Source organism: Triturus cristatus, chromosome 2_2 (assembly GCF_964204655.1).
Source record: "Triturus cristatus chromosome 2_2, aTriCri1.1, whole genome shotgun sequence".
Classification (NCBI taxonomy): domain Eukaryota; kingdom Metazoa; phylum Chordata; class Amphibia; order Caudata; family Salamandridae; genus Triturus; species Triturus cristatus.
This window is the reverse complement of record NC_140582.1, coordinates 753,721,182-753,747,582: the sequence shown is the minus strand read 5'-3', so window position 1 is coordinate 753,747,582 and position 26,401 is coordinate 753,721,182. Positions and strand designations below refer to the sequence as shown.

Sequence of the window (26,401 nt, the reverse complement as noted above, 5' to 3'; positions counted from 1 at the left end):
ATGAGGATGTCAGAGTTTGGGTAGAAGGGTGTTCTCTCTGCAGAGAGAGTGTAAAACGACTGAAGGTTGGTTCGCAAAGCATGGGCTCAATTTCTGACAACTATGGTGGTACACCTTGGGGAAAAGTGTGTCTAGACTTTATTGGTCCTTTGGATTATATTCCTGGTGATAAAATGTTTTGCCATGGTGATAGTGGACGTTTTCTCTAGGTGGCTTGAAGTAGAATTTTTAAGGAACATTACAACCATCACAGTCATTGATAGTTTATGCTCACTAGTTAAGAGAGAAGGTTTTCCATACATCTTAGTTATGGACAATCGTACACAGTTAACTTCCCATGTCATGCGTGATTTTCTCATGGATAATGGCATAAGGCATATGTGTACTTCCTTGTACACCCCTCAGGGAAATGGCATGGTTGAACGCATTAACAGGGTTGTCAAGGGATGCCATTCAAATGGCTACACAAGGAGGGCAAAATGTTCAAAAGTGTGTACAAGACATGGTTTGGGCTCACAACACTACTGTGCATAGTGTCACTAATGATATACCATTTACAAGAATGAGAGGAACACCTAAAACTAAATTAACTCCTCATTGGATGCATGAGTGTGGTAAGAGCGCTGTTAACATTGGGCATTTTGGCAAGATTGATGTTGGTGATTTGATCAAAGGGAAGTTGGGCAGGAGGGAGCATGGTCCCAATAAGTTCTCCGACCCCATGAAGGTGAAAGAAGTTCACAAATGGCATGTTGTTCTAGAGAACGGACAAAAATGGAATTTCAGGAGATTAGCTTTGTATAAGAAAAGAAATTATATCACTTGTGATAATCCAGATCTAAAGCATGTTTCACCTACTGTTGTTAAGGAAAAGGGTGAGGGTGGTGTTCGTAGTCAACCAAGGTTATGTCATGTACCTGAAAGAATTTGTTATAACTTGAGTTAGAAGACAACCAAGGTCATGTCATGGCTTTGGAATATTTAAAGATGGTGTTATAGTTTTTCATGTTGTTCCTTTTTATCCTTGTTATTCTCTTTTTCTCACTTTTCAGCAGTGCATTTGCTTTTGTTAATATGTGTTATCTTTTGTTCTGTTATAACGATAGGGGATATGTTGTAAGTCTTCTTGTCCTGCTTGATGCATCTCGTGAGGATGGCGTGTTCGCTGTGGAATTCTATCTTTGCATTCCAGGGTGGCACGACATTCTCGAATAGGCAGTTGATGCGGACAGCAGGCTTGGATCCCTGTCCAGATGAAGAGTGACAATAAATACACGTTTCTTCAACTTACCTGTCTGCCTCCTCAATTTAAACTTCAACACAAACCTTTGTCCCTCTTCTATCCCTCTTCTACCCTTCTCAATCCAAATAACTGACTAACATCCACCACTCAAACTACTTTCATATTTCACTATACTAATTCACCACTAATCCTTTATGGGTTCCGCAGTAGCGTGCTACTCACCGAAAAAAGTGCATCAACACCCCATCAGGTGTAACAAGCGCTATTTAAATGCAAACCTTTTTCCCTCTTCTAGCCCTCCGCTATTCTACTGAATCCAAATAACTGACTAACCTATTCACCACTCAAATTACTTTCATATTTCACTATAATAACTCAACACTAATCCTTTATGGGTTACTCGCCGAAAAAGCGTTTCGATGCCTCGTCAGGGGCAGTAAGCTCTATATAAAGGCAATTACAATACAATACCAAGAAACACGTTAAAAAGATGGTTATGTGATAGGCGGATTTTGAAAATAAAGATGGCATAAGTGGAGTTTTCTTCGAATGAGCTGCATGCTAGTGGCATCCAAGTTGCACTTAGAAGGAAAAAAAACGATATTATCAGTTGTAGTTGTTGGCTAACTAGCAATCTAGAAACTTAAATTAAAATAAATTAAACATACTACTCAAAACACTTGATTATTGCACCAATAAATTTATTTTCTTATCACATTATTTGAATATAATACACTTTCATAATTACAAACGTGAGCCACAACCACAAAGGTATTCCTTATGTTTTCTTTTTTCACATACAGGGGTCTGTCACAAGCTTCAAACATTTGACGTCTCAGTTTACATGTATGTTTTTAAAAGGGCTTTTAACAGGTTGTACTCACAGATTTCTTTTTTTTACCAGATTCATAAAAATGCCCATCACTGCTTCCCCACAGCAGAAAAAGTGTGCATGGAACGTGGAGGCCGCTCTCCTATTTGCAAGCCTCGCGGCAGTAGCTTTGGTCCACACCTTCAGCAGGGGCAGAAGAGATGAGGCAACAGCGACTGAGAGCGATTCGTTAATTGAGTCTTTATTGGGAGAAAACATCCCGAGGCATTTGGGACAAATCAAAAATAAGCACATGCACTCAACAAAAAAAGGTCAAATATACAAGCAAGACTACATTTTCAGATATGCAACATGTTCGCTTGACATGTCGATAGCTCTTGTTTGGGATTGTGGAAATAAAGCAATGTTTCCTACTTCTCAGGAGAAACTAATCACCTCTCCTCAAACAGCCATGCTGGTGCTATTAACAGCAAGTGCAATACAGTCAGTGCAGCATGTCTGGCCAGGTCTGCGCCGTAAAAAGGTTAGTGAAGAGAGAATGTACATGAAAATGTGATGCACATTTAGATGCATTCGTGGCAGTGGAACAAGTCTGTACAGGGAAATGGGAAAAGAAAAAGTACCAGGAAAACAAAATGTCTTGTAAAAACAAGTTAAGCTTACTTTAAACAGAGCGCAACCACCATTCTAGTATTCTGCAGTCGATTAATAACAACTAGTCAAGCTTTACTTAATTTTTCAAACTTGAGTTAATTTGTAACAGACTCCCTGGGACTATGTACATGAAGTTGCAGGTAGAGTAAAGGGGTGCACAGAAACCTGGCTGTAGCTCAAATTACAGGTACATAGCAGTACACAAGAAGAGAATGAGGACACCCATCGCTTCAACAGAAATTATAACTCCTAATGAGCAAAGGCGCTCAGCATATCACTCCCATAGAGATGGTTTTTCTTTGGGACTGTTTTTTAGCCTTTCAGTGGAGGGGTCTTCGCTGGCAGCCACATAAATGTTAACTGTAGAGATCGGAAACCAAACCATAGGCTTTTTTTAAACATCAAAAGAGTTAGAGGAAGTGCCATCAAAGACAGAAGAACCTTTGTACATAAATTCTATTGTAATTCTCAGTACTACAATACAGAGTTCATAATTAATGTGTGCATCCCGGTCACATGCTTTAAACAATGAAGGTCTTAGAAGAACACGCCTCATAAATCGAAACTGTTAATATGTATTGTATTAACTTATGCTTTAAAAATTTTTTATTTACTGAAGGAGAGCCAGTGCCATTTACACCATATATGTTGCATGAGGCACTCATCTACTGTTTTCTTCCTTTTGTATGGACCATGTGTTATGGCGCCCAATGAGTGTTCAATCGAATATTATTGAGCTCTTTCTAAACAATAATTCTTTTACAAGAGCTGCTTTAAAAAGATGAGCACCGCAACTATTTCTCTTGTCGAAATGTTGAAACAGTAGAGCTGAACCTTCTTTTTAAGTGAGATGCCACCAACAGTCCCTCACGCCAAACTTATGAGTAAGCTTGGAGAACATTACTGATAGGCTACAGAGGGTTACTATGTTACCTTTTGCATGGGTATCTGCTTTCTTCTTTCCTAAAGGGCAAGCGCCATCTTTGAATAGAAAAACAACCTGGAAACTTCAGAGATTCAAGAATACATCAAATAATATCTACTGCTCATTGCAAACAACAACACAAAACACTCCCAGACGCACTAACCCAAACCCACCCCATGTGCACATCCATTCCACTCACACCACACTCCCCCGAAAAAGGTGTATGTGATAAGGAAACAATATAAAGGTGGTGGTCTTTATCTACAGGACCCTGAGCTTTGTTTTCCTAGTGTAGCTTTAGGTGAAAAGGCAATGTACGCAAGATTCAGTACATCTTGCCGTTTTGTAAGTGCTTCGTGCAACAACGTCCAGCGATTGCTTGTCCAACGGAAGTCCTTTTCTCAGGGAATCTGAACAGTCGTGCTCTCATTTTCAGTCTTTCTCCTATTTGTTCCAGTATCTCCCAAAACCGTTCACCCCGCCAATATTTTCCAGTCATGTTTCCATAATTATATCCCAGCTAATATAGCTTTTGCTTTAGGTACAGTTACACGTAAATCTGCAGATCATCTCTGAAATGCTTTTAGGAAGTCTCTTGTTTCCTGTCGTGTCATCTCGGCGATACAGTTGGGCTAGAAAAGGAGCCCGTACTCCTGGAGGACTGGAAAGGGATGGGCGGGGAAGTGGGCGATAACTTTTTAGGGCTGCAGAGGTCACCATTGTGGAGTTTCCAAAGAAGTTCTTCGTTTTCCATGGACAGCCTCTTGTTCACTTTTGATTCTTTCTGAAGGGATTCCTGCAAAACAGCCTGTTCTGTAGAAAGTTGTCTAAAATAAAACAAAAAAATAAACAACAATCTGAATGTGTATGAGAACCGTTCTTTCAATTGGACAATGAGGATTGTTCTAAAATACGAATAATCCCAAAGCAAGAGTAGTTCTGGCTAAAGACAGCTGCACAGATGCTAGTTCTACAAGGTGATAGCGGTCTGCACTCAACCGCTAATGGTCAAACTACTTCAAAACCATAAATACATTAAAACAGAAAAAAATACAAAAGGGAGTGCCTCAAGGGTCCAACAATTATATTGTAGAGTTAGTTCTCTCAGTTTCCTCTCTCCTCCTTTCATGAAGTACACATAATTCAATGGTGTCAATATCAATGTACTCTTATATTAAAATATCCATCGTATGAAGTCTCAAAACAGTTCTCTTCTGCAGAAAGTGGTCAGTGACAGTGGTGGTGTGTTGTATTATCCGGTCTGAGCTTACAGAACCCAATGGAGTCTGAATATTAAGCTGTGATATTTATATATGGTCACCTGGTATTTCCCTACAACAATATAGGAGTAATAAGAGTGTTCCAAGACTTTCAGGGAGAACTGACCCATTTTACACTTAGACTTCGATGTGACATTGCTGTAAAGAAATACATTAACCCTTATGAAGTCCTCTCGGAGAACGAAAAGCGCAGGCCGGGCTGTTTCTTTGATGTTTTGAATAATATAGAATTTTTTGAGCCTTGATACCACGGGTCCCATGTTATTTTGATATGGGAGAAGAGTACATTGATATTGACACCATTGAACTATGTGTACTTCGTGAAGGAGAGAGAGACGAAACCAGGAACAAACTTTTCAATATAATTGTTTGACTCTTAAGGCCCTCCCTTATGTGTGTTTTTTCTTTTCTAAAATAAGTTCTAAGCATTGCAAAAATACCAATACATTTGCTCTCAGCAGTGGCTAGAAAGAATTTCTTCAACTAGAAGTTGCACGTCAAACAATAATACGGTACGTGCAAATAGCATAAGCAGTCAATAATGAAGCACCTGTCAAAAATAAAGGCTAAGACACAACTAAGCAATTTAAAATGAAAAGTGCCAAAACACATTATAAAACTGATAACCGACAAAAGAAATAAGACATGCAATAAGTAATATCCCATGTATATGTACAAGTAGCTTTGATAACTGAGGCAAAGCATTTCTGTAAACATCATGACGTGGAACTGATGCCATGTGCAATTTTGGCCATCCTTCTGTTGCGATCAGAGATGTTAAGCGGCATTAGGTAGGTCCCACGTATACTAAGAGCCAAAGAATGACAAGAGAAAGGACGATCAAGGGGAGAGCAATATGATCCATGGCAAGCAGTCATTTAGCACCAATTTCAAAAGTAAACCTAATGGAACACCTTCAGTTATCAACTTCACATGGTTCTTGGTCTCTGATTTCTTTTTTTTTTTACTCCGCTTCCATGTGCTTCTGGACCCAGACTTGCAACCCATTAATCCCATAGGTCGGCCACACTGGACTACTGGTATGCACACAAGAATTTGATCTGATTAAAACATACTCAGTCAAAATGACTATATTAAGAAGTCCTGCAGGACCGAACAGGTGAAATGCCCATCCCTGCGGACCAGACTTTTCAGGCAGTAGTGTTTGGCAAACATATGCAAAGATACCCACGTTGCTGCCTGCCAGATGTCCAGGACTGGTACACCCTGAGCCAATGCCGTGGTCGCAGCCTTCCCCCTGGTGGAATGGGCTCCTAATCCCTCCGGAGGCTACTTCTTAGCTAGAGCGTAGCAGATCTTAATTTGGATAATGACCCAATAGGTAATGGTCCATTTCTGCACTGCCCAACCTTTCTTAGCTCCCATGTACCTCACAAAGAGTTGGTCGTCCACTCCGAACTCTTGAGCAGTCAAGGTAGAACGACAATGCTCTTTTTGGGCCAAGATGGTGAATATGCTCCTCTTCCTTAGAGGGATCCGGGGGAGCAAAAAAGATGGGCAGTGTGATTGATTGACCAGATGGAATGGGGTCACCACCTTCAGCAAGAATGAAGCCTGGGTGCAAAGCACCACTTTATCTGTGAAGAGCATCATGTAGGGAGCATTGGATAACAATGCCTGAACCTCACCCTCCGGGCAGATGTTATTGCCACTAGAAAGGCAGTCTTGATGGTAAGCAGTCGAAGGGGACAATTGTGCAACGGCTTGAAAGGAGCACAAAAGAGAAATGGGAGAACCGCTGAGACATGACAAAAGGCGTAAGTGGAAACATATGTACAATCCCTTTTAAGAATCTATTTACAACAGGAGATTTAAACAAAGAGGGTTGGTTTAGCAGCTTCAAAAAGTGGACAGAGCAGAAAGATAACCCTTGAGCATACCCAACGCAGACCACTACTGGGCAACGGTAAGAATAAAAAGATGAATAGTAGATATTTAGAAGAAAGAGTGACAATAAACCTTTCTGTACAATATTTTACAAATTGTTGCCAACAGCAGGCTTATACCATCTTAGTGGAGGGCCGCCTCGCCGCAAAGATACTCTCACATAGTTCAGGAGGAAGGTCAAAAGCTATCAAATGTCGCTGCTCAATCTCCATCCATGGAGGCGGAGTTGACCAGTTCGGGTGGAGGACCCTGCCCTGCTGCTGTGATAGAAGATCCTCCCATAGGGGCAACCTGCTTGGAGGATGGATGCTCATTTTAGAAGCTCTGGATACTAGATTCCCCTTGCCCAGTCGAGAGCCACAAGAATGACTTGGGCCCGGTCGCTCTTGATCTTCTTGAGAATGGGCAGGAAGGCATACATCAGGCCTGACCTCCACTCATGACTAAAAGCTTTGTCGAGCAATTGCCGCCTTGGAAACTCCAGCGCGCAAAACTGCTGACATTGCGCATTCTCTTCGGAGGTGAACAGACCTAACCAAGTACCTCCCCACTGCTGAAAGAGACCTTGTGCTACCTCCGACTGGAGATGCCATTTGTGATCCACTAGGCATCGATGGCTGAGTTGGTAACCACCAGAGTTATGCCCTTTTGTTACAGCCATGTCCAGAGACGTAGGGCCTATTGACAAAGGGTCCATGACCCCACCCCGCCCTGTTTGTTGCAGTACCACATGGCGGTGGTGTTGTCCTTGAACACCTGCACTAACTTGCTCTTGACAGAGGGAAAAAATGCTTTTAATGCAAACAAGATCCTCAAAGCTCCAACAAATTGATGGAGTACTGACACTGCCGCAGACAAGTGTCCCCTGATCTCCACCGCTCCCAGATGGCTGCCCCATCCCAGGAGTGACGTATTTGTCCCCACTGTGTGATCTGGTTGGGGAAGGGAAAGGGGTTAGCCTCTGACCCAATCGCGGTTAGCCACCACCACTGCATGTCTTTCGCAGTAGCCTCCAAGATCTAGACCATGTCGGAGAGATTCCCCATATGCTGCGCCCACTGGAACTTTAAGTCCCACTGCAGAGTCCACATATGCCATCTAGCGTGATTTACCAACAGGATGCAGTAAGCCTCGAGTCCTGGCAGCCTCAGTCATTCTCACTGAAATCCAGGATAGAGGCTGAAACATCAGATTCATAACCTGAATATTCTGGCCTCGCTGTTCGGGAGGATAAGCCTCTCCAGAACATCGCCGATGAAAAGCAGCGTCTGAAAAACAGTGGTGTGACTTCAGCACATTTACAAAGAACCCCAGCAAATGCAGGAGGCCCACCGTAGTCTGAAGGTGGGAGAGGACAGTCTGGGGTGAGGATGCCAGTCCTCGGGGTAGGGTAAACTGAAATCTCCAACCTCTGCTGATGAGCTGCAACCACCGCCATCACTTTGGTGAACACCCGAGGGACGCTGCTAAGGCCCAAAGGTAGCGCGGTGAACTGAAAGTGCTCGTGGACTACCTTGAACCGCAGGTAACGTCTGTGACCCTGCAGGATGGCGATGTGAAAATACGCATCCTGCAAGTCCAATGCTACCAGACAGTCTTCTTGGTCTAAGGTAGACAAGCCGTGAGCCAACAAGAGCATCTTGAACTTCTTTTTGAGGAAGAGATTGATGTTCTGAAAATCTAAAATGGGCCGCAACCCCTTTGTTCTTCATCGGAAGAATAAAGTATTGGGATTAGCAACCACTGCCTACTTCTGAAACCTGGACCCTCTCTATAGCCCCCTTGGCCAGGAGAGCTGTAACTTCCTCTTGGAGTAAAGTTAAATTATTCCCCACCAGCCGTTCTTGAAGTGGCGGAATAGAAAAAGGAAAGAAAAGGCAAAGAATAGCCCTCCTGAATGATCTGCAAGACCCACTTGTCTGATGTGAAGGACCTCCAGTGGAGGAGAGGATGATGGATTCTCCCTCCAACAAGAGAAGCATGGTCTTGCAGAGTTAGACTAGGAGTGCTTGGAGTGTGCAGCTGCAGAGGTATGAGTGGCAGATGACTTCTGGCTTCCATTCCGAGGTTGCAAAAGCCAGTCCACGCACAACTTGGGAAGTCTACGCAGCACGGTGGCTGGGATACAGTTGCACGGCTGGAAATTCCTAAGTTACCACAAAAGGGGTAAAAGCTAGACTGGCCAAGTGGTGTTACTGAGAGGCCCAAGGATCTGACTGTAGCACAAGAGTTCTCAAAGTGCTCCAAGGCAGAGTCCGCCTTCTCTCTAAAGAGACGAGATCCGTCAAAAGATATGCCCATCTTGGACATTGCTCGAGAAACCAGATGTTCTTAGCCAGTCATGGCGCCGTAAGGCCACCGTCAACGAAACCGCTCAGCCCAACGAGTCAGTTGTGTCAAGGCCACACCTAATGGTGAATTTTGCTGCATCTCTTCCATCCTTCACTGCCGAAGTACAGCCCGGGCCGCCTCTGTGGCAGCACTTGCGCAACCGTCTCCCAAAGGGAGTGGAAGAAACGCCCCAATAAGCATGCTGTATTCACCAATTGCAATTCCAGACTGGCAGAAGAAAACATCTTCCCTAATATTTCTAGGCTCTTGGATTCCCTATCCGGAGGGGCAGAAGAGAATGTGCTGTGGAAAGTCGAAGTCTGCACCACCAAGCTCTCAGGGGTGGGGTGTTGGCTGAGGAACTTTGGGTCACCTGTAGCCGGGCAATGGCAGAGTGCAACTGTCCTATTCACAGGAGCCCCTGTGCTAAGCTTGGACCATGTGCCTAGTAGGACATCAGTAAGTGCCTCATTAGTGGGCAATATGGTTTCAGAGGTAGAAGCTCCAGGCTAAAGCACTTCGGTCAGGAGATTAGTCTTACCTGCATAGAGAGCAACTCCAGTCCAAGGACCTCAGCTGCCTTCCTAACCACCATGGCATAAGAAGCTCTTTCCTCCGTAGCCACTGTTGGAGGTGAAAGCATGCCAGTATCTGGGGATGTGTCCAGTCTACTGGCCTCTCCAAGTTCCCCATACCAGTCCATCTGTTCCAGACACTGATCCTGGTGTTCTAAAGGGTCCACAGACCATCCCAGGCCTCTCCCATGTCTGAAAAGTCCTGAAAATGACCACGGGAGAACATAGAACCTCTGGGTTCTACCGGCACCGGAGACAAGCAATCCAACTGAGTCATCAGGGATAAGGGTGGGGCTGGCGGGGGAACATACACGAGCAGGACGCTGGGGGGGCATGCTTGAGCAGGACGCCGGGGGAGCAAACGGGAGCAGGACGCCGGGGGAGCACACGTGAGCAAGATGCTGGGGGAGAACACAAGGAGGATGCTGAAGAGCACACACGGAGGATGCTGAAGAGCACACAAGGAGGAGGGCTGGGGTAAGCACATGATTGGGATGCTGGGGGGAGCACACGTGAGCGGGATGCCGGGGGAGCACACGTGAGCAGGATGCTGGGGGAGCACACGTGAGCAGGATGCTGGGGGAGCACACGTGAGCAGGATGCTGGGGGAGCACACGTGAGCAAGATGCTGGGGGAGCACACGTGAGCATGATGCTGGGGGAGCACACGTGAGCAAGATGCTGGGGGAGCACACGTGAGCAAGATGCTGGGGGAGCACACGTGAGCAAGATGCTGGGGGAGCACACGTGAGCAAGATGCTGGGGGAGCACACGTGAGCAAGATGCTGGGGGAGCACACGTGAGCAGGATGCTGGGGGAGCACACGTGAGCAGGATGCTGGGGGAGCACACGTGAGCAGGATGCTGGGGGAGCACACGTGAGCAGGACGCCGGGGGAGCACACGTGAGCAGGACGCCGGGGGAGCACACGTGAGCAGGACGCCGGGGGAGCACACGTGAGCAGGACGCCGGGGGAGCATACGCGAATAGGATGTTGGGGGAGAACACGAGGATGCTGAAGAGCACACAAGGAGGAGGACGGGGAGAATACATGAGCATGATGCTGGGGGAAGCACACGTGAGCGAGGATGCTGGGGGAAGCACATGAGCGAGATGTGGGGGAGCACACATGAGTGGGATGCTGGGGGAGCACACATGAGTGGGATGCTGGGGGAGCACACAAGGAGGAGGACGGAGAGAATACATGAGCATGATGCTGGGGGAAGCACACGTGAGTGAGGATGCTGGGGGAAGCACATGAGCGAGGATGCTGGGGGAAGCACATGAGCGAGATGTGGGGGAAGCACACATGAGCGAGATGTGGGGGAAGCACACATGAGCGAGATGTGGGGGAGCACACATGAGCGAGATGTGGGGGAGCACACGAGCGAGATGTGGGGGAGCACACGAGCGAGATGTGGGGGAGCACACGAGCGAGATGTGGGGGAGCACACGAGCGAGATGTGGGGGAGCACACGAGCGAGATGTGGGGGAGCACACGAGCGAGATGTGGGGGAGCACACGAGCGAGATGTGGGGGAGCACACGAGCGAGATGTGGGGGAGCACACATGAGTGGGATGCTGGGGGAGAACACAAGGAGGATGCTGAAGAGCACACAAGGAGGATGCTGAAGAGCACACAAGGAGGAGGGCGGGGAGAATACATGAGTATGATGCTGGGGGAAGCACATGATTGGGATGCTGGGGGAGCACACGTGAGCGGGATGCTGGGGGAGCACACGTGAGCAGGATGCTGGGGGAGCACACGTGAGCAGGATGCTGGGGGAGCACACGTGAGCAGGATGCTGGGGGAGCACACGTGAGCAGGATGCTGGGGGAGCACACGTGAGCAGGATGCTGGGGGAGCACACGTGAGCAGGATGCTGGGGGAGCACACGTGAGCAGGATGCTGGGGGAGCACACGTGAGCAGGATGCTGGGGGAGCACACGTGAGCAGGATGTTGGGGGAGCACACGTGAGCGGGATGCTGGGGGAGCACAGGTGAGCGGGATGCTGGGGGAGCACAGGTGAGCGGGATGCTGGGGGAGCACAGGTGAGCGGGATGCTGGGGGAGCACAGGTGAGCGGGATGCTGGGGGAGCACGTGAGCAGGACGCCGGGGGGCATACGTGAGCAGGACGCCAGGAGGCATACATGAGCAGGACACTGAGGGAGCATACGTGAGCAGGCCACGGGGGGAGCATACTTGAGTAGGATGTTAGGGGAGAACACAAGGAGGATGCTGAAGAGCACACAGGAGAAGGACGGGGAGAATACATGAGCATGATGCTGGGGGAAGCACACGAGCGAGGATGCTGGGGGAAGCACAAGTGAGCGAGGATGCAGGGGGAAGCACACAAGCAAGATGCTGGGGGAAGCAAACGTGAGCGGGATGTGAGGAAGCACACGTGAGCGGGATGCTGGGGGAGCACACGTGAGCTGAATGCTGGGGGAGCACTAGTGAGCGGGATGCTGGGGGAGCACTAGTGAGCGGGATGCTGGGGGAGCACTAGTGAGCGGGATGCTGGGGGAGCACTAGTGAGCGGGATGCCGGGGGAGCCAACGTGACTAGGACGCCAGGGGAGCAAACTTGACTAGGACGCCAGGGGAGCAAACGTGAGCAGGACGCCGAGGGCGCAAACAGAAGCAGGACGCCAGGGGAGCAAACGTGAGCAGGACGCCGGGGGAGCAAACGTGAGCAGGACGCCGGGGGAGCAAACGTGAGCAGGACGCTGGGGGAACAAACGTGAGCAGGACGCCGGGGGAGCAAACGTGAGCAGGACGCCGGGGAAGTATACGTGAGCAGGACGCCGGGGAAGTATACGTGAGCAGGACGCCTGGGGAGCACACGTGAGCAGGATGCTGGGGGAGCACACGTGAGCGGGATGCTGGGGGAGCACACGTGAGCGGGATGCTGGGGGAGCACTAGTGAGCGGGATGCTGGGGAAGCACACCTGAGCGGGATGCTGGGGGAGCACACCTGAGCGGGATGCTGGGGGAGCACACCTGAGCGGGATGCTGGGGGAGCACACCTGAGCGGGATGCTGGGGGAGCACACCTGAGCGGGATGCTGGGGGAGCACACCTGAGCGGGATGCTGGGGGAGCACACCTGAGCGGGATGCTGGGGGAGCACACCTGAGCGGGATGCTGGGGGAGCACACCTGAGTGGGATGCTGGGGGAGTATACATGAGCAGGATGTTGTGAGAGCATAAATGAGCAGGATGCTGCGGGAGCATGTCATAGGGCATTCTGCACCCCTTAACACCTTCTCCCAAGTGCCCGATGCCTTTTGTAAAGCACACATCTACTTTCAAGGTTACCCGCTGGAATATGGTTACAGGGAAATCACTTCATGGGGAGGTATTTTATTCAATGAGGGTTCAGTTTAATGTACAGGAAACAAAGTGATAGGTATAAATACTAACCCTGCAATAAAAGAAATATTGCATGAAGCGCAAATGTACTGCCACGTAACAAAATGGCCTAAATTCCTGGACCATCAAATAAAGAACCTTAATGACTGCGCAAAATAACAACCATAAGAACAATGTGGCCTTCGCGCTACAATAATTATTTTCTACTTTACGTGCTACTACTACCAGTTATTACACAGCCAGGGATGAATATTTAGTTGAAAATATTAGTGACTTCAGAAATAATTTACCTCGACAGTGCCATGTGCTTGTCCATTCTGGCTTTCAGATCCTCATTCTCCTGTTGACACTTCTTTAATTTTTCGTATAAGGTTGAATTGTTGTCCACCTACGAGAAATAGAATATTGACACTGACTACATTTGTCATTTCTCACTTTACTAAATCAAGTGAAAATACTACCCGGAAACACTTTCTACAATGCAGTCTGCCAAATGCATCATTGGCACATAATATTACCCGTTTTTTTGTCTTACACCTTTCACAATTTTGAACATGCTTCCAATTCAGCCCTCCTCTTCCCCACTTCCAGTTACAAGAGTGATGGGGTCAACACCCAAAACCGTAAACAAATCCTGAAAATGTAATCAAATACACATGGAGACTTTTTTTTAAATCCTTGGTGTAAGACTAGAAACAGAGAAGGTAGATATGACTGTTTTCAGAATACTAACATTAAGGATTAAGAAAATATAATAAAGGGGATTAAAGTTAAGCCAAGGAATCGAAGGTCTAATAAATTTAGATGGGCCTACTCTTCTAACTGTACTTGACCCTAGTCATGTGGTTGTGATGCATGCAACACCATGTGTCTTGCCTATTTTTCACTCATGGCCACCACTAACAATCTACATTAAAAGTTGAAATGCACCCTGAACCCTTGGGACAGTCACTTAATTAACCAGAATTGGCAACTTGCTGAAACCCTTACAGATAATCCTCTTAGAGGAAGTCCTCTGCAACATCACTAAGTCAATGTTGGCATACTTAATTCAGGACTAGTTGAACTTCCAGCTATCACACTGGACCATCACAAAGGGCTGCTGAGCTTCCTCACTGTTGCCTCTTCTGCTAAACATCTGGGAGCGTCAAGTTTGGTGCACATACTGCCCTCCTCTCACATCTGCGTCCTCTCACGTGTGCAGTATCAAGATACATTACTTTCCGTCACATTACACTCTAAGGCCTCAGCCGGCCCTCGCTACTACCTGCCGATTACCACGCCAATTTGATGTATATTGGTCATTCCCACTGACAGCCAGAGGCACCCCAAAGCCTTCCTAATGTGGCACCATCCACTAGATCACCATAACAGCGTGAGACTCAAATAACCAAACAACAAACCTCTACTTGGAAACGTGGCTCCATAGAGGCACTAGGAGACACAACCGTCACTTCAAAGGACTACAGAGTACCGGAATGTCCAATGACCCTTCCCCCCCCAACTGGCTGGCAAAGCAAAAACAATTGGTTTAATGTCCAAGACCGCCTCAAACACTACTCCACAGCATCTCAGGGGGGTTTCTGAACCTCACAGATATCAGTCACTTCAAGAAGGGTTAGGCTCGAAGGTGCTCCCATCATAACACCATCACAATCAAACTCTTGGGAAGATATCTAGTCCCCTCTGTATTCTAATCTAATCAAAGCTCACAGTTCCCCTAAAGTGGTTGCAGGACTGTGTGTTTTGTCCATATATACTGCCCTAACCACACTTAAATCTGCAACTAGGTGTAGGCCACATGAAGGTCTGGTGTCTTGCACTACATCCCACACCTGGTTAACTGAGGTGTGGCACCTACTGCTAGGTTCTCAAATACAACCCTCCACACCCACACACACACACAATTTGTAATTTATCTCCGCAAGCAATCAAAGAATGCAGGAATGGGGGGGGGGGGGGGGAAGAAACTCTAGAACATACCTTCATACACTTCAAGTGTATGAAGAGAGTAAGCAGAAGAAGCACAAATCATGGGATGTGCACTAAGATTGAGATAGAACAGCTTCGCCCATGAGCTCCAGTGGAAGCAAGTAGCCACATGGAAGGCGCGGTGGACGGATGCACTGACTTGAGCAGGACATATAGGGTCAGACATCTCCTACTGTTTTCTGATGTAAACCACAGATGAAAGACTGGTGAAGGTACTTCATCTATCACACTTGGACCATACTTTCAAGGGACGGCATGATTTGAAGGAGGAAAGATTTAACAGTAGCTTAGAGCAAACAAAATACAATGTTTTACGAAATCTGAGGCGTATGGGACTGCACAGAAGCATGGCTGAGCAATAAAAGGTGTTTGAAAGCTATGGCCCTGTATTTTCCGCGCCCTCAGACAAGGGAGAACTGTATGTCCCAACAGACCTCGAAAAATCAAAAATGTTACCAGACCTGCAGGTTTAGTGACTTGAATAATCCACCCAACCTAACCGTAATACTCTTGATGCATAAACTGGTCTCAAATTAAGTGATTCTGGACGAATATTTTATTTCACTGAGACGCTATTTTCCTCATTATCACATATGAGAGCACTTTTAAATATGAGATTTCAGCACCTCTGCTGTACTCTTGTTGGATTAAATAGACAAAACTTTGGCTCCATTTTAATACAACTGTAGTCCACATACAGGGTGCATATGAAGCCTCTTAAATCACTAACCGCATTGTCATCAGCACAGGGTAGGAATATTTCTCAGTTCATGTTTAAAAACTATTACTTATAATAAATATATAAGTAATGCATGATGGCTGTGGCAGTGCAGTCATTTGCAGTCAGCACATTTAAAAAGGCCACCACATCTCTCACTGATTTGCAGTTTAACTAATAAAACTATATCATGCACAAACAATGTTTGGAAATAGGGGTTCTGCATATATTTATCTTCATATCAAGTAAAGGGTTCCAATTTGTGCGTTTCAAATTCAGGATATATTTTAAAATATCTGTACTGATCATTTACAAGATATTTACATGTTGTAAAAACTGTCATCCTACAGCCTTTTGTTTCACATTGATTGTCACAGCTCCCTTTGCAAAATCCTCTAACTGCAGTCAGAGAAAAAAAAGTAAACACCAATCTCCAGAATAAAATAGGTAGTAATATGTAAAAAGACATGAGCTGATTTTGACCTCTGTCTTTCAGCAGACAGCACATTTGTCAAGATAAAAACAAGATGCAAAGTCATCTTTATTGATAATTCACTTTCTGAATGAACAGAATACCTGTTCCTTGCAAGCTCAAGTTCATTCGCCAGAACCAGAACAGACCAGTAGGTCCTAAAAATAGCTTGACCTGATAAAATCTGACTCACCTTAGCGAGTGGGCAAGTAGATTTTTCAAAGCCTACGAAGCAATGGGCTTAACTGGTTCGTCAGCAACATCTTGCTAGTTCACTATTTTATTGCTCCGAACCAAAGAAAAAAGGTTAAAGGATAATTTGTAGGACTATACAAGATGGCTTGGGAGATCACCATTTTTTTGGGGCTGGGGGAGACATGACGATGAAAAGGTAGCGTTGCTGTTTGAGTACATGATAACGGCAACATGACGTCCTCTACCCCAGCAAGAGCTCCAACTTTATATTTCAAAATCAAGATTCAAAAGAATGAGAACCTCTCCCTTCTTATCCTAGGAAGGATGACTATCGAGTCACAGGGGAGGTAGTGGTGGCCGCCTGGCAAAGGATAGCAATTTCCATTAAAATATTTTGCCCGTTAATCACGGCTTCAGGAAAGCCCTAAAACAGGTAAAAAAGATTTAGCACGAGTAGGACAAACTTCTTATTTGCATTTTATAGGACTACCTCATTGAGGTGAAACGGCTGGACGATGTGGATGTTGGTGCTCCCAGCGCAATGGGAAAACCAATAAAAGTTAATTTGTTTGCATTACAGAGCCCAAAAGCCAATCTAACGGGTAGGGGTTGCCTAGCTAATGCCGTTTGTTAGGTGAGGCACACAGTTATGCCTAGTGGGACAACAGAGATTTTGGCGCGTCTTCAGGTGAGAGTCTAATTAACACCAATAGCTTCTCTCTGGCCACGTTTCAATGCTGGTTAGACCGTGCAAAAGGCAGTAATGGTATAAGAGTCCCTTTGACTCACAATGTTTCATAACAGGAAGAGCCCTAGAAGGCTAGTCACAGAGTACAAGTCCAATGAGCTGCACGTCCCGGTGCTGCAACAGGTTAATACGTCTTTAGGTCTGGCATTAGCAACAAACTTTTGCCTTTATCATTATTACATTCATTAATGTAGCCAACCCTCTTCATTGACATTTTTCTTACGCTCACTATACTATAGTGATGACCAAGTGCCTAGCATAGGACACTTGGTCAGCACACTTACCCATTGGCTAATTTTAGTATGAGTGACAACATTCTGCTTTTTCACAAAGAGCACATCTACACACAAAAGTAGCTTTCTTTAGTATCAAGTACTACAGGACTACTTTGCAATGTGTGTTTTTGAAACCCAAAAAATATTTTTGCCTTTAGTCAATTTGTTTAATATATTGGTGAGGGGTTTGGTTGCTTCCCCCAATAATACATTTTTGCAAAAAGCAAGACAAAATACAAGAAGCATTGACGAATCCATAGAAAATGGCAGCCAACTTCAGACCTATTGGCTTGGACAATGCTTGTTTAAAAGTGCATGGCTCTGGGAAAAATGGTCTTTACACCAAGTCTGCGATATTTTTCATTAGTACCAGACTTGCGTCATTATATTTCAGAACGTATGCTAAATACACATTATTGCCTCTTATTTTATCGAGTTTTGTATAGCGCTAAGTAGACACGAAGGTATCAGAGCGCTATACAGAGATATCACAGCAGCAATGACACTATGTAAAAATAGAATACAATATAAATCTCAGTAAAGCGCTCTGACACACTCAGGTCCATTTCGCGCCTCTGATGGAATATGCCTATATTCTTCATTTACATTACAGCAGGTATTGCTTTCTTTCAAAAAGGTACTTCTAGTGTCTTACAAAATGTCAAGTGACTGGAAAGTGATATGGACAGCTAACATCAGAATGGAACAGGACAGTTAGAAGGTTGCAATTGACATAGGGGTGTGGGAGGCATAGTAGCCAGTTCAACTAGCTTTTGTGTGTGTACCCTGTCAACACTAGCACGGAAAGGGGTCTAGTGTGAGAAGCACACATGGCAAAGGGTGCTAATGCAGGTTAACCAATGACTATCCGAACTATAGGGTTGTGCTAAAACCCGAGCTATTGCCTCAAGGGGTTGCAGCGGATAGAATGCGCTCCATCGCTTACACGCACAGACGAAGGAGATAATTCACCCCAATTATGCCTGTGAAGCCATGCCCTAGTCTCCATCCATGATGGCTGTAGTTTGAGCAGCAGCAATTTTCAATCCAAACCCTACTACAATGAATGAAAGAATGATGGCGCATTTACAGCATGCGAAACACTGAGATCCTTTTAGTGCTAGGAGCGCACGCTCACCCAACTTTACAGAAAGCGGAAAGTTAACAAAAAACATCGGGCTTAAGAGACTACTGACATATTTGTAGCCATCAGGGGATCCAAAGATGAATAGTGACTACACAACTTGAAGGGCAAGCAGAGAAAAGGCCCTGATGCCCAACCTAGCTCTCCGGTGTCAGAGATGGTGGCATATGCGGAGTTCAACAGACCTCATGACAGGCTGTGTAAACGGTGCACATGCCAATACAACATAACTAGCCGAGTCCTTAAAATCTTGCATCTGTGAACGAGTTGCAGCATAAACGTCACATGGTTTAACACGCATCAGCAATTAATTACTGCTCAATTGCGGATAGCACACTGCAGCATACTTTACTAATGTCGTTGCAGAATGTATTGCATTGCCAATATATCGGAGTAATTTAAAGATGAAAACCCATTACTTACCAGACAACAGCTGTGAGTGAGGATCCTGTGAGGATCGTGCCGGAGGTCGGGAGTGGAGGTCGCACTCCGGAGTCGCCGGAAACCTAAGGAGAGGAGCACCGGAGGTCGGGAGTGAGGATCGCACTCCGGAGCCGCCGGAAGTCGACATCGAGGCAAGGCCGGCCGACGTCATCGAAGCCGAGGTCGCCATCGGACCGGAGCCGCCCGAAGTCGACATCTAGTAAAGACTGCCCGACGCCATCGAATCGGAGGTCGAGATCGAACCGAGGCCGCTGACATCGAGACCGGAGCCGCCTGCCGGCGTCGTCAAAGAACTGACATTGTGCCGAGGCCGCCGACGTCGATCTGGAACCGCCTCACGGCGTCGACACGACTCCAGCGGCGTCGGAGCATCAGAAAAAGGGCAGTAAGTGGAGTAGAGGGCGCCTAAGGCCCTGTGGAGACCTGAGAGACTGCTCTAAGGTGCCAGGGGTGAACTGGGACTAATCTAGAGAGGTTGTGTGGAGAGAGAGAGCCAGGTCTCTGGTATTTCCCCCCTTTATCTACCTCAGTTTAGGCCTCAGCCTTGACCAAGCCAGGGAGTAGACACCCCCAAGCCTTCCACATCCCCACAAGCTGTGCCTGGGCCAAATCAGCCCTTAGGAATTCAAAAGTGATCTGATTCCATGAGTGTCACTGTCAGCTTTTAAGTATTTACTAGGGGCACTGTATTTATTGTATTTAACCTATTTATTGTTCCACTGTATTTATTGGTCCACAGTATCTATTGATGCACAATATTTATTGGTTTACAGTATTTATTGCCTCAGAATATTTAATTGTCTGTATGTATTGCACTTGTATTTATGCCTTCAGTATTTATGATCACCCCTATTTATTGAATCATTAAGCCAGTATTTATTTGTCCCGCACTTTCTAAAAAGTTTGTATATTGTGATTGTTATTTATTTTATCCAATCAGCAACTAAGAGAAAAAGAAAATAAAGAAAGATATTTTCATAATTTTTACGGTGTAGAGTCGTTTTTGGAACGGATGCACGCATGGTTATTGTTTGGGTATGTCGTATGCTTAGCACGGAGCCTGATTCCTGACCACTCGAGCCAAGCTACCACAGTGAGTCCGGAAGACCACCTCCACCCCTTCTAGCGTGGGAGTGGTTTTCCAACAGTATTGCATTGCCAATATATCGGAGTAATTTAAAGATGAAAACCCATTACTTACCAGACAACAGCTGTGGGCCAAAAGCCACAACTGGCTCCAAAATGTGTATTAAGACTAGTAACTAATGTCGAGGAACAAAAAACGACATTATTTTTGATACTGTATTTTACCATCCTTGGTCACTCTTAATAAGGACCAGCACTGGAGTATCTTTCTAGCAGTCACCAGCAGTAGGGAAATAAGAGACCTAGTGCACCGGTGCCAGGATTTAAAACATGCTCCCAGGTAGAAGCAACTGATCCTTCTAGACTGCAGTAAGCCACATTGTTTTAATAATTTAAAAAGCATGCATGTGTATTTTTAGATCTAACTACACATGACAGTCCAAATGGCATCTGGGTAGGGGAGGGAGGGCGAGCAGCGTGTGCTGGTTGGGCATCTCCACTGTAAATCAAACTCTGATGACTAAATCTGCAAAGCAGAGTCCGGAGGGAGTCCATTTCCGCCCAGATTCAATTATGTATGACATGCTGCTCCATCCACAGGAAATAATGCAGACTATGCCATTCCACTCACAGCCGGGCGCGGCAACATGATTCAAGCAAATTAAAGGTGTCAGTTAAATGAGCACTTAAGCACAGGTCTAAAATCACATACAATGTACCCTTGAGCAGAACCTGCGTAATAAATGCTACCTGCGTCACCTGCTGAAACCGCAGGACTGACGGACGCCTTTCAGTCTAAATCATGACAGACACAGTTCAACATCAGACGAGGAAAGGAAGGCTTACCAATTTTTCAACCTGCATCAACTTTTTGTCTTGCTGATGTAGTTTTTCATTCTTGATCTCCATCACGGCCTTTAAACTTTCCAGCTCCTGCTCCAAGTACATAATATGAGGATTTTTCTATAAAAAAAAGAAAAAAATTTAAGAATTTTTTTTTTTTTTTTTTTTTTTAAAAACCTTTATTCGTGCATATTAAAAGAACAAATACGGGCCTACAACCTTCAGGCCGGCCACGATACGGTTAAGCACTGATACAAACATTTCGGCCCCTGTGCTTCAACGGTCAAGGTTAGCAACGATTTATGAAACATACACTGGAGAGATCCTTGACCCCAGGGAAAGGAGAAGTGAAGGTTAATTTTAAAGTTTTCAAAATAAATTTATCAGGGAAATAGTCAGTGAAGAATAAGAACCAAGGAGATTCGAGTCCGCACGATATCTTCACCACACGGGAGAGCAGCAGCATCATTAAAACAGCAATGGAAGTAAAATCGCAGGCAGTGAGGCAATGCAGTTATATAACAGGATAGTCACATGAGCAATTACGCACCCCTCCAGTGCCGCCCCCACTCAGTCAACCCCCCACCCGGACCCAGAATCGAAACAAGTATAACACAGAAACATAAAGAGAAAAAAGGCCCATAGAACTAAGTAGAAACAGTAAATTACCCCCCCACCCTACACCAATGCGGAGGCTACGGCCTTCCCCCCCCCCAGCATAGTGCCTGTCGCCCAATAAACCCGAAATATAGACAAGAAAGAGAGTAAGAATAAAGTAAAGAAAGATAAGAAAACAATACACCTATGTTAAAGGGGGTGAGAAAAGAATAGGACTATTCTAATCTAAACTCCCAAAAAGAAGAAGGTGGGGAGGAGCCTACGTATCATCAGAGTGCCCTAAACCATCGGCCATCTTTGGCTTCCACACACTGAGAACCCACTACCCCAAAAGCGGTCGTGTGAAAATGAATTGTCACAACAATTTAGATGAAGGAAGACAAATCGCGACGAATGCGCACAAAGTACACATACAGTTCCAGTCCCAGTCCAGCCCCTCCGTGAAACCATGGCGATATTAATCAGTCTAGCCCTGGCCCGATCGCGGGCTTGAGATTAAGCCAGCCCCTACATGAAGGCCCCGCATCCCGTGCAGACAAAGACAATATGGCCGTTTGGGAGAAGATGGTGAAGTAGAATCCCAAAATGGCCGCCGACCATCTGTAGAGGTCCCTTTGTGCACCACATAAAGTCCAGACATGGCATGTAGAGTACAGGAGTTCCACAGAAAAGAAGCAGTAGGCCACCGTGAACGATTCCTCGAGGATGTTAGGTGTTGCTCAGCTGGATACTCTTGCAGACGCGGTGAGGCAGGCAACAATGAAGCAGGCAGCAATGAACGGGGAAACAAAGTATCCGCTGTTAAGCTGGAGAGCAATTGATCCTGGGTGCCGGGAAAGCCAGATGCAGGCACCAGTGTAGCACGATCACACCCAGCCGTTGCGTCCCCGCAAGAGGACAAAAGCACTGGCAGACCCACGCCGTGTTGATGACAGACGGAGCGCTCACGGCCCGCAGCCGACAACAGGGAGTCAAACTGCTCACTTAGCGCCTGAAAGCGAGCAAACATTTGTAAACGAAAGTCCCGCAGGACGGCCAGTACGGAGCCGCATGTCAGCGGAAGCTGCACCCCCACATCGGCAGCAATACGGGACGGCACCGCGGAGCTGGTGTCTGGTGGAGGGAGGGCGAAGCGGGCAGCGGGCAAGACCGGAGTATCACCCCCCAGCCGCGAGCAAGCAAACAACGCCATGTTTTACCGCCGGACGGTACAATGGCCAGGGGGGGGGGTCGTAGCCAGGAGTCGGTTCCCCTCAGGTCTGCGCCGCAACCGGGAAAGCCAACAGTCGCCTCCCTTCCCTCGGGTTCTCTTTGCAGCCGACTAGGCAATAGAAGAAGGGGGTCGGCAGCCTCCCACAGCGCGGTCCACAGATCGGGGCAGGAGACCCGCCTCACCGGGGCTTACCTTACAGCCCCAGCCCTTCAGGCGCAGGGTGCAGGAGGTGTCTGGCCGTCCCTCCCCAGGCTCATCTGGCAACAGTCCGTGATGTTAGGTGAGGTCGGGACCGCGGGGCTCGGATTTGCGCTAGCGGGTCTGCGGAGCTTCCTGGGGGCCGGCAAAGGCCACAATGGAGCAGGGGTCCAGGGCGGAGAACAAAAGCACCAAAAACTCCGGCATCCGGGCGGGCTGAGACTTCGGGGAAGTGGCGGCGTGGACAGCGCGTCGTCGTACACGTTTCACCTCGAGAATCGGCAAGGATAGGAATCAGGATAATAGTCCGGGGCCAAGGGCCGACGGAGCCGGGCGCTCAAGCGTCTGCAAGAATTTGTTAATGGTTCCACAATAAAAGCCATATTTCTAAATGAAAAATACACTAGGGACCCTGATGGTAAAGAAGACGTGGTATATTACTGCGGCACGTCCATTAACGCCTTGTGTCACAATCATTAACCCGTTAAGTGCTGAGGCTTTCCCTTCCTCTCCCCAGTGCAGACCCCTTTTTGATATTTTGGGGCAGTTTGTACTGCAGTCTTCATAACTTTTCTTCCACACAACTAAGCAGGCCACATATATATCCTTTTCCCCACCATATGTTGGAGATTCTAAAAGTACCCAGAGTTTGACGATTTCCCAGGTGGGGACTAAGAAAACCGCACCAAATGTAGCATTTTATGCATTGTAAAGTGGAAAAACTGCTATGCAAGAAAGCTCCACCCCCCAAAATAGCAATGTTTGTGTTAAGATCACCCTCTACCAAGTTGTGAAGAGCAGGTATAACTGTACAACGAAAATTACAGTTTTTGCAATGGTAGCCTATTTTTCTCATTGTTTACCTACTTGCAGTTTGTGCTGTAACAAGAGTGAATCCCAAGTGGAACCCAAAATGCTAAACAAAATTCAGCATAGGGTCCTTTGTGCAGACTGCTCATGGGTTTCCCTAAGAAACTAATTATTGAAATACGAATAAAAATAAGAGGGTAAAAACAGAAATATGTTATGTTTTTATTCATAATGTCTTGCCCCACTGGCCGATTTACAAAAGCAATACACCAATATGACCTTCAGATATTTCTGGTTGTATGCATATATAGTGTTTGTAAAAAAACAGGATTCTGGGGCTATTTTCAGCTGAGGAACCAGTCAAAACTTGGACTGTGTGAAGTTAATATGGTGTCAATATTGTCTTCACAGGGTTACAGTTTTGGTACACACTGAACATGTGCGTTAGGGCCACCCCCAAAGGGAAGAAGTAGTTCAATCAGAAGGGTGGGAATGCAAGGTTAAAAAAAAAAAAAACTACACTTCAAGTTATGGTGAAAATAACTTTATACATCTTTACAGATGGGGGTGTGTGCTAGATGTGTGTGTAGGCAAGAGGTAAAGCCGTGTCATGCAGTTGAAACGTGCAGGTACATTAAGTCATTTTTAAATGCTGTCTTTAATGTATTCAATATTGCCTGGGAGAAACCAAACGTGCGATGCAAAAAGTCTTGCTTGAACCAACCTCAAGGGTATGTGTCCTTGAAAGTATGGGAGTACATTTTACAGCACAATACAACACACTGCTTCACCTTTCTGCATATTCAGAATGTATGGTGTAATGTGGCTGACTCAGTCTTTGATACCCTGAGACCCTGATTTGGAACCTACAGAACAGGGTAGCAGAGCATATGACCTAGAGCAGTCCTCGCTATTGGCTACCAGCTATTGCTAAATGCATACCGATGGGTACTACACTTTCAAGGTTTTTCCATCTTCCTGACCTATGAGACGTCTTCACTACTAGGATATATAAAACGTAAAAGTGCATGTCCAACTTTTTAAATACAGTGCACCGGGCCTACCTTAGGTAGGACCTGTAAGTATTAAGAGGAAAGGTTTAGGACCACCAAAAGGGATCCTTTGCCAGGACAAAATTGCAGTTTAAAACTGTACACACAGATTGCAATGGCAGGCCTAAGACATGTTTAAAAAGACTAATTAAGTGGGTGGCACAATAAGTGCTGCAGGCCCTTTGGGAGCATTGAATTTACAGGCACTAGGTAAATATAGTAAAACGTTGCTAACACTTACAATAAATTAAATGTGCCAAATGGGTGTAAGAGAATTTCAAGATGTTTAAAGGAGAAAGCATAAGCACTTTAGCTTTGGGTAGCAGTGGTAAAGTGCAGAGTCCTTAAAGCCAACAAAAAAGCGTTCAGAGAACAGGAGGGGAGACGGCAAAAAGTTTGGGGATGACCCTGGAGAAGGCCAAGTCCAACAGAGGCAAAATGTGAATGACAGGTGAACAGACCAATGGGTAAAAGGGCTGACCCAATGCACCTCACCATATCTACGCAAGTATATATTTTGTGTTTATGAAATTTTTGATTACATGAGGCAGGCAGGAACAACTAAAGCAGTACTGGAACAGAGACCCCAAAATCAGTAGGAATATTGGATATGTTTCTGAAATGAATTATGGGCATCCTTTTATAGCAAAATATGCAGGGTTCAATTATCATTAATGCAGTACATTTATTTTTGCGGGACGTGAAAGAGACATAAATTGACAGTGCATATCCCTACGGGAGAAAAATTGCACCATGAAATTTCAAGAGTCAATCAATGCACTGCGCCACGGCTGAAAAACCTCAAACATTGATCATAAAAACTATAAAGAAAATGTCAAGCAGAAAAATAACCAAATTTGACATCCTCTGCAACACTTTAGAGAGGAACTAATTGGGCAATTGGCACAGTGAAAGAACAAAGGTTAAACAAGTAACATATGCTTGTTAATATTTTTTAGCTGCATCAGCAACAAGGGACTGATCTAGGCGCTCAAAAGGCTGTACAGACTTATTAGAAAAGTGGAACATTGGGAGCCCCATTGAAGACAATGAGGTGGCTCCGGGCTTATAACTGCTGATATAAGCCTTCTGCTCCAACATGCCAATGACTGTCTTCATATTTCTCACTTTTTAATTTAGAACATTCTACCCTCAGTGGGTGGAATGTCCGAATAGCCTTATAGCCCTTCTACCTCAGGCTTTACCGGGTTTTAAAGGCCCTCTCCTCGTTTAAAGTGCCTTTAACAACCAGTATAGCCCTCAGCAGTAGGATATAAGGCTATATTAGGGTTAATTACCTACGAATTTACCATGATCATTACTCAAGTAGACTATGGAGAAGGGGTGGCGATGGAAAAACTTCACTGCATGCTGCCACAATTAGGCCAAGATTACATTTTCGTTACTCTAGGGTCATTTTGCATAATTTTAAGCATTTCACTTTGCATGAAATTTCCGAGATTACAACTAGT

The 26,401-nt window shown here is 46.0% G+C and overlaps 1 protein-coding gene across 5 annotated transcripts in view; it reads right to left on the bottom strand.

Moving 5' to 3' along the window:
* Positions 1-1,927: 1,927 nt before the first annotated feature.
* The window catches only part of MTUS1 (microtubule associated scaffold protein 1), a 1,021,263-nt gene continuing 996,789 nt past the window's right edge, over positions 1,928-26,401 (bottom strand). For all 5 annotated transcript variants that reach the window (XM_085641999.1, XM_085642001.1, XM_085642000.1 and 2 more), the window contains 3 exons: positions 21,042-21,158; positions 13,412-13,509; positions 1,928-4,481 (listed from right to left, as the gene is read on the bottom strand). In XM_085641999.1, the coding sequence (XP_085498125.1) occupies positions 4,265-4,481; positions 13,412-13,509; positions 21,042-21,158 (432 nt within the window). In that variant the 3' untranslated portion in view covers positions 1,928-4,264. The remainder of the gene's footprint in view (positions 4,482-13,411; positions 13,510-21,041; positions 21,159-26,401) is intronic.